Source organism: Saccostrea cucullata, unplaced genomic scaffold, assembly GCF_032062105.1.
Source record: "Saccostrea cucullata isolate Sc308-1 unplaced genomic scaffold, CSIRO_AGI_Scuc_v1 ctg15317, whole genome shotgun sequence".
In the NCBI taxonomy this organism is placed as follows: domain Eukaryota; kingdom Metazoa; phylum Mollusca; class Bivalvia; order Ostreida; family Ostreidae; genus Saccostrea; species Saccostrea cuccullata.
In genome coordinates this window covers 1-9,408 of record NW_026918441.1, presented here as the reverse complement: position 1 = coordinate 9,408, position 9,408 = coordinate 1, and the positions used below count along the sequence as shown (strand labels likewise).

Sequence of the window (9,408 nt, the reverse complement as noted above, 5' to 3'; positions counted from 1 at the left end):
ATCCACATTTCCTACATTCAGCTTAACAATTTTATTTTTATACAAGTCACGTGACAAACAGCTGATACGTGCGATATAACTGGTAATAACTACGGCCCAGTCCTATCCATTATTGATAGCTATATTACATTTTCTACAAGTATTCAGTTGCTTTGTTAATTTTTTTTAAAAGAAGCAATACATATTAAAACGGTGCAAAGGTCACATTTTCCATATCGGTCCTTAACATAGCTGAGATTATCAGGAATCAAGGTAATGTTGAATGACACAAGAAATAAAAATGTGGGATTGATATCCTTTAATAAAAACAAAATATTGAAGAAAAGAAATAAAAAAAAACAGCAAAAAATAAAAATACAATCAAGCGAAAGAATTATCATAATAATAAATTATTCAACTTAAGTCACATATATGATTATTTATGCAACAATTCTCGTTTTTAAAAAGTTTATTTGTATCATCTGTCCTTAACTCATCAAATATAACAAAAATTAACTAAATGCCTCCCTATAAAGATGGATTAAAGATGTTTTATGTGAAAGGGTGCACAGACGAACATAAACGCAAATATAAACATGATAAAGGTAGACAGTTGCAGAGGGATGCTACAGCCACATGGAGACGTCTATTGCCTTTAATAGAAGTTCGGTTTTACGGTCTTAGCAGTGTCTGATGGCTTGTTGATCTTAGGGAACGTCCAGGTCGATAGATGTTGGTGAGGTTTTCAATGTATCTCGGTGCCATGTTCTAATTAACTTTGTATGTATAAAGAAGAATTTTGTATTGGACGTGTTTAACAACTGGTAGCCAATGCAAAGGCTTGAGAATGATAGTACTGTAAATTCTTAATTATATACGCAAGGAATTAATTATCGTGCAATTTCGCGAGAAGCATCGCTTGCAAAATCAAATTACTTGCTCTATTTTTTTTTTTGTGCTGAAATCAATGTAAATTCTATTGATCAACCTTCCATTTAAGAAAAATTATTCTCGCGCTTTGATGTTGTCATTTCGCGATAATAAATTCTCGAGAAAAATAAAGAATAAAAAATAATGTTCTCCATCCTCTTGGTACGGGTAATACGGGTACGGGTACGGGTAATACAACGTGCCGCTATATTCATTGCTGTTTGGCTAGATCGGTTTCATTTGTGCCATAAAGTGAATCATTAGCATAGTCGAGCCTGGAGGCCACAAGTGCACAGACTATGATCTTGCAAGCATTCTCTGTAATCATCGGTCGTGTTCTACCATTGTTCCTTAGATTGAAGTAGCATGCACGAGGAATGGACGTATTTTGCTTTTGAATGCTGAGATACCTATCAAACCATACACCGAGGTACTTTACGCTGCTTGTCTCACTAATGCCGGTGCAACTAAAGTTCAGATGATACAATGGAGATTCTTTTATTTGATGTATAGGATTAAAAACTATAAAATCTGTTTTATTCTCGTTTAGTTTCAGCGTTTTGGTGCACATTCAGTGTCTCAAAAGTCTCAAAACAGTGTTATTCCACATGTCCCTAGGTTAAAAGACAAAGTAAGCTTTAGAATCACCAGCATAACTATGATAGTGTATGTTGTTTTGGAACAGATGCTACTAATAGGTTTGGAAAGATTATTAGATCGATTGCTGTTCGTTATCTTAACCTCGAATCATTTAAGTGTCTGAAGCCATTGTCCTACGATTTAGGTGTCTCTTTAAGTTCGATCTGAAGGCTGTTACTTCCTCCACGTCCCCTCCCTCCGGGAATTCTAAATATGATTTTGATTCTATCAGGTCCATTAAAGAAAGTGGTAATTTCTTCATTGCACTTTCCTCGAGAGCCACAAGAAAAAGAACATTTTCACCATTTCGGGAATATATAGATTCCATGCGAGCCATGTTCAGTTCAAACATACACCAGTATGATTCTAAAAACTGTGACGTCATAATACAAACAGTTTGTCTGCTGTTATGAATGGCGTTTGTGATGTTATCTTCAATTCCTGTCCCTGGGATGAAATCCCGATGATGTATACACAGCCTCAAGTCGCTTTTATCTTCGAGGAACTTCACTAAGGAAATAACGAACTGTCGGTCACTTTCAGCATACGACACAAAGGCATCAAAGTGATACTCTTTTCCATGATATTTCCGGTTACGTAGTTCATCGTCTTTGTACTTTTCCCTTGCAACATAATACATATATCTTAATTTCCACCTATATCTATAAAGAATGCGACTGAGAGTGGTTGTCAAGGCAACGATTATTAATGACGTCATAATCACGATAAGAAGAGTATAAGAAAAACATTGTTTCTCCAAAGTTTGAAGTAGATTTTCAATGTCAGAAAAATGGATGTTTGATGAATTTAAGAAAACACAAGAATAGTTATGGAAATACAGAAATTTGATATTTTTTGAAAACTCCATCCACTTTATAAATTCCAAGTTTTCACAATTGCATCTTAATCTGTTACCTTTCAAATTCACAGAGATTTCTCTTCTTTGTGAAACTGAATCTAATGCCTTTCTTGTTTCCGTATTCAAATATGATAACTGATTATTTGAGAGGTCTAAATTTGATAGATTTGTCATATGATTTATAGGTATCGAAAACTTATTCAAAGAATTATAGCTTACATTAAGATTTTCCAATTTATTCAGATTACGGAAAATTTTATCCGGAAGAGAAACAATTCTGTTCCTAGTTAAATCCAAAGTGGTCAACATACGAAGATATTGAAAAATTTCTCCATTCTCATCCATTTCTAAATTTTCACCCAATGCATTATGAGAGAGGTTGAGATAAGATAAATTTCTAAAATACTGAAAGAAATTCGGTGAGATATAACTGCAGAAATTATTAGAGAAATCTATATATTCCACACTTTCGAATCCAATTATAGGACCGTTCAATTCGTAAATGATATTATTTTGCATGTAGATACGTGTCAACATGTGAGCCGTCTTGAAAACATAATCCTGTAGGGTAAATTTGTACAAATTGTCATGGAAATAAAGGATTTTAAGATTTCGTGGCCAAAATATACTAATATTGTATTTTCTTTTCAAGGATAATGATAATTTAGGGCTCTTAGTCAAAATATCATTTGGTTCTGTAAGCCTTTTGCCGACTGCTCTGGTATCATTACAGTTTATCAAAAATTCTGTTGTTAGCACTTGACGGAAAGAAGCTTGAAAACTCACATTTATGCTGACTACATTTGGCAAATCGCCAAACTCCGCCAAATAAAATCCAAAACTCAGAATGTTATTCGCCAAATTTAGATGTTTGAGAGACTTTGGTAATTCTGTTATAACTCCTGTTTCAAGACTGTTGATGCGATTTGACGCCAAATTCAGTTCGTCTAGTTTTGTGTGCCTGAGAAAAACAGTATGATATTTCATGAGATTGAAACTGACACCGTAGGTGCATTGTAATTTTTCAAAATTTAGAACTCGAATTGAAGTAGAATTTCGTAAGTCACTCGATACATTAACAATAACTTCTATAGTTAATTCCTGATTATTTGAAATATCAAGATGTAGAATGTTTGGGGAGTTCTCAAAAGCACCGAGCTCAATAGACCTAAGTTTATTGCTAGAAACACTTATATTTCTCAAGTTTTTATAGTTGCCCAATGACACTGTATCCATTTTTTGCAGTATGTTTTCAGATAAATCTAGATACTGTATTCCCCTAGGAAGACTTTCTGGAAATGTTGAAAGACTGTTTCTTGCAAGATTTATTCCTGTGACGTTATTGTTGAAAGACGGTGTCGTTGTTAGATTAAGGTTCTCACAATTTGCCCACAGTTGTCCTTGATAGTTTTGACATCTACATCTTTGGTCTGACGAACATTCCAGAGATTCCACTTTGAAAGATGTTGCAAATAAAACAGAAAGGCAAAACAGACCAAACATGGCGTCTGAATGCTTTGAATTTCTACAAGCAAATAGAGAATATAAGGTCATGTATTAAAGAACGATACGAGTAATGAGATATCTTTCAAAATATTTGGCTGCGCTCTCCCAACTGACTTACTAGAACTGGCCGGCTTAAAACGTTTTTTTTTTACATTCTAGGACAGGATATTTTGTTTTCCTTTTGAATTGTCTTATTCCGCCAACAAATATAGTGAAATTTCCGGGAAAAAATGAATTGCCCATCTCCATGTACCCATTGACCCAATAATTTACCATTAGTCGGGAGAGGGAAAAGAAACGTTATTTTAAAGATGACCTGATGAAATTTCTTTTTTTATATTTAAATTTTGTATTATACGTTTTTAAGAAAAAACATACCTCTAAATGAAATATCTCTTCTATAATTTATTCTCTCTGTAAGAAAAGAAAGATAAATAAAGGCGTTGGTTTTGATTAGAAATATGATGTAGTTAAGATTAATTATATTGCGATGATTGAAAAAAAAACTAATGCCAGAAAACATGAACATTTCAAGACCGAAGGATTCAAATTAAGTGAGATGGATAAGATTTCAACAATTTAAGTACAACTGGATGAGTGGAGGGACTTTTTTAGTTAATTCATGTAGTAAAAACACGAATAAAATCAGTAAGGTAGACTGCAGGCATTTTCAACGGGAAGGTCATATCATGTCTGTTTCTCATAGAGCAAATTGCAATACCCCTTTCTATTACTTAGTTGACGTTTTCCTGCACTGATCACAATTTTATTTGGCACAAAAAATGGGATTGAAAATAATAATTCAAATTTATTTCCGGAGGAAAAGTCTTAAAAGATATTCCTCGTAATTATTGTTGAAAAAGTTTCATAATCGAAGCCGTATGAAATTTTACCATTTTTTGTATTATATGTTTTTTTTCACCGAAAGGAATTTCTTTTATATAAAACATATATATTACGATAATTGAGGGTTTAAACTTTTTAGAAATAATTCTTCGCAGTATAAAATGTGTAGACATTTCAAAAAAAATCTTCCGGATTTTATTGCAATGTTTTTATTTTGTACGAATGTGACCTCTTATCCATAATTGCACTGCGCAATACAAAAAAAAAAAAACAAAAAAAAAAAAAAAAAAAAAAAAAAACTTTGGGCTATTCTAAATTACTATATAGAAATAGATAGATAACTTACCAAGTCTTTGCCACACATTCTTTTACATACTATTCATCCTCATGAAGAAGAGATTTGTATTTATATAAATTATAAATAAATTTCTACAACATGAATCATTTCTAAATATCCATTTGGAAAAAAGGGTCGATCTGAATAATTTACTGTGGACGCCACGACAACAAATCATGAATGATGAATATAACACCTTACCCCTGTTCCTTGTTCGGGAAATTTTACGTCCGCAATGTGATAGCTCTAAATACGTAAACATTTTGTTGATGTGAACTAGAAAGTATTAAATATCATGTTGTATTTCAATCACTTTATTCGTGCCATTCAGACAGAATGTGATGAAATGTGAACTTTAATTGGGACATAAAATTACCTTTTGCATATATACCATTGTGTATATCAAATTTATTATCTTATTTTTTACAGATTTGCATTGTAAAACACGCATTAATATTATGCATAGTTGAAAAGATTACCCTCTCGTTTCTTTTCTTGGCTTAATTGTACTTAATGCATATTTAGGTAAGTATTCCAATTAGTAAATAGAAAGGTACAGAAAAGCAATAACATAAAGTAACATCTTTAGAAATACACGTTGTCCTAATAAATAAAATAAGCTGAGTATTAATAATTATGATGAGTAAATTACCTCCGTATGGATGTTTGTAGGGAGAAGGAAGCATTTATATTTTAAAATGCCAAAAAAAATTAAATATTCTCTCTCTCTCTCGCCCTCTCTCTCTCTCTCTCTCTCAAGTAAGACATACGTGTTCAAATATATTTGTAGATACTTAAATATTCAAGTCAATTTTCCTTAAGATTCTTCGCAAATTAGAATATTGTACAATTTCTCGTGAACTACAATGAATAATCATGAATATCTCCATGTGACGTATGTCATATCTTTTTTTTCCTTTTAATTTCTTGTCATGTTATTCAAATTTGGTACAAATATTTTTGCAATAATTTCAAATGATTTGTTTCAATTTTTTTTTAAAATCACGATTTATTCAAAACTTAATAATGTCTGTAGTCATATTCCCCAAAAATGGGGTAAAAAAGAAAACAGCCTAGAAATTAAAATTAAGAATTGTTTCATCGATTGGTATTCCAATTATGACTTAACATTTTGCTTCGTTGAAAAGAAAGTAACTTTAGAAGATAGGTAGTCCTCATTGAAAACGACAAAACCGATGACATTTTAGAACGTCACAGAGCAGCAGATGATTATGCAATTTTAAGTTTTACTCAAGAAAAATCCTAAATAAACTCTAAATATGTTATTGGGAAAAAATGTCACAAGCGAGTTGTACATGTGTGTACAAAGAATACAGGCAGTATTTGAGTGAAGGAGACTATGTATCGGATGAGGACAGTCTGTGAAGAAACGGTTTAACTCTAAAAATCTAAGAAAAAAATTTGAAACAGTTGAAACGTTAAGGAAAACATTTGCCTCTCAAAGTTGCTTATCTTGTGAAAGCAAAATTAAGTTATAAAAGAAATTCAAACCTAAACAAAGGAAATTATACAACGAAAACAATTCTTTAAGAGCATGTCTACGAAAAAACCATGCAGATATATAGAAAAATGCTCTGGTAGGCACTCTCAAGAACAAACTAATTTTTATTATTAACTTAAAGGACACCCATTGAGAGTCAGAAATATGTTGTTTATTTTTGCATCTGTTGTTTCTATTTTTAGTAACAGCCAATAATTCATTTTGGTCAATATTCAAGGGAAAATGCAAAAAAGTTGGTGTAAAAATGACGATTTCAATATTTAAAAGTAAAAAAGAAAAAACAATATATAAATAAAAAGGGAATGTATTCTCATAGAAGTAAGTCGTAAAATTAAGTTGGAATCAATTTTTTTGTAAAACCACTACATAGAAGGCTGCCCCGAGGGCACAAATATTGGCATGGTGCCAAGAAATGATAATGGTTCATTTTTTGTTAATATTCAGGGATACATTTCTTAGAAAGTGACGCTTCTTTTTTCAGAATTTTGTGCATTTAAGAATCTCTAGGATATTATCCCAACAATATGTAAAATCCACCTTTGGACTCTGAAGGACAGAAAAGTTATATCGTAATAAATTACCTCAAATTCAAATGATGGAAAAATTCATGATTTTATAAGTTTTACTTTTAACAATAAATTCAATGAAATTTGTGTAAAATATTAACAAATATAAACAATGAAAATTATATTTAATTTTATAAAAGCTATTAATATTTTTCATGCTTTTCCTGTGAAAAAAAACCCCGTATTTTACTATTTATTTAGATTTTGTCAGAATTATCTCCCCTGTTGCGCTCTTCTGTAGAGAAGGTAGATAATGATTATGTTTACAAAGTTTATAAACAGATGTCTGTCATCTAATCGTTTTAGGCAAAAATTATGTGTGATTTGAAGAAAATTGTCCCTCCTGTGAATGTAATTTGTTACGTATATACTAGTGGCCTATGTATAAAATACATAAAAAATTATGAAAACCATCGGGATCGATGTACGGGTGCGTAACCACGTGTAAACATTATGGCATCCTGAGACGTTTTGTTACCGTTTTGTACTTCCTCAGCAAAAGATTCAGGTGCGTGAATTGTTAACGAGTCTTCAGATTCTGACTCTGATTTTGATGAATATGATTCTGACAGCAAACATTCATTTGGTAGCAAGACGGATGTAGTGATGATGATACCGAATCAACAGTGTTTGAATTTGAAAAAGAAACAGGTAGGTGGATCTTGGTTTATAATACTATGTACCTTTTAAAAAGGCTTATTGATATGCAAAAAATAAATAAATAAACAATTTTGATGGGGGCTTGATTATGGACAAGAGAAGATTTTTTACAAGACACTATCAGGTCTGATACAATCGCTAGATTTAGCTATATACGTAGCTTGATTTACCTACTTAGTTAGCTTAATTTACCTACCTGAAGTAGCTTTATTTAGCTACCAAAGTAATTTATTTCTGTAAAAAATACCTACGTAGCTAAATCTAGTGATTGTAGTGGACCTGAATATATACCTAGCAAACCTGTCAAGAGAAATTTCAAGGTTGGTACTTGCACATGTAGCTATAAAAATATCTGTATCAATTCAACAATATTGCAAAATATTCACATCTGCAGAATTATAAATAGCATAAGTAGCCTTTGTTGGGTGATGAAGAGGGAATGAAAAGTTGAATAGGTCCAGGGTTTTCAAAGACTGTTTACTAATAGGGTACATTAAGAATTGGATAGGTGGGTCTTCAATGTCAATTAAACCACCATTATTGCCTCATATGTGGGCTGCATGATTATAAAGAATCTCATTAAACAAAATGTTTTTTTCAGATATTTATGAAATGTTATGAAGATAGCTACAGATTTTCGGCTTTTCATATATGATTAAAGGAAAAAGAGTTGTCAAATACTTGTGCAGACTTTTCAAATTAAAGGTCACCATGTGTTCCTTGACAGGTTTGTGTTTAAAACATAACTAATATTATAAATATAAGTCTGGGAAATTATGCTTTGTAAAGAATATTTCCTTTCATTCTTATATTTCTCGTGCAATTTCAGATTATTCAAATTCATTTCCCTGGTTAGGGAAGGCTTTACAATGGGATTTTCAGCTGTGGAGCTATAAAGAATTACTACATAGGGTTTCCAATGTAGCTTTGTGAACAGAATCCAGAAATAAGAAGAGGAGAGACAATGCAGATGCAGCATTAGCTTTACCAATTACTTACCACTGCTGAGAAAATGGTAAAGATATGTTATATTTTTATACCTCTACTGTTATTACTCTGTATAAATTAATACCATAAAAAAATCTCTATTTCCCCGAGAAGTGACTATTGCCCTCATCTGAAGACTACTCCCTGGAAAATCAGAGCTACTCCCTGGGACTACTCCCTCATGAATATTTATTAGTAATTTTAACCAATCAAAGTGATCAGTGGGTGGAGCGTTCAAGAAATCTCGAGTCTGTGACGTCATTTTATTAGAAATGTAGCTATGACGTCAAAACATTTTGACATGCGATGTCAAAATCATACTTGAATTCTACCAAAATGAAGACAACGATAATTTTTCAAAATGTCAGTGAAAATACTTTTTAAAAATAATTTAATTGTTTAAACTCGTACGAAATTCAGAGACGTACTACGCCTGGCAATTTTCAAGAATTGCCAAAAGTATTACAAATTTAATGCCCCAAATCTTCCAAGACCAATCTTTGAAATTAATTTTTTTGATTTTATTGTACCAATATAACTCTAAACATTATCTTTGCGAAATATTGAGCTTGGGAAA

General features: G+C 31.8%; 1 protein-coding gene across 1 annotated transcript; it reads right to left on the bottom strand.

The window, feature by feature from the left end:
• Positions 1-633: 633 nt before the first annotated feature.
• LOC134266246 (toll-like receptor 4) lies at positions 634-4,780 on the bottom strand. Its single transcript, XM_062748473.1, has one exon. It carries the CDS (start codon positions 3,959-3,961, stop codon positions 1,661-1,663), a length of 2,301 nt encoding a protein of 766 aa, XP_062604457.1. The 5' UTR covers positions 3,962-4,780; the 3' UTR covers positions 634-1,660.
• Positions 4,781-9,408: the final 4,628 nt, after the last annotated feature.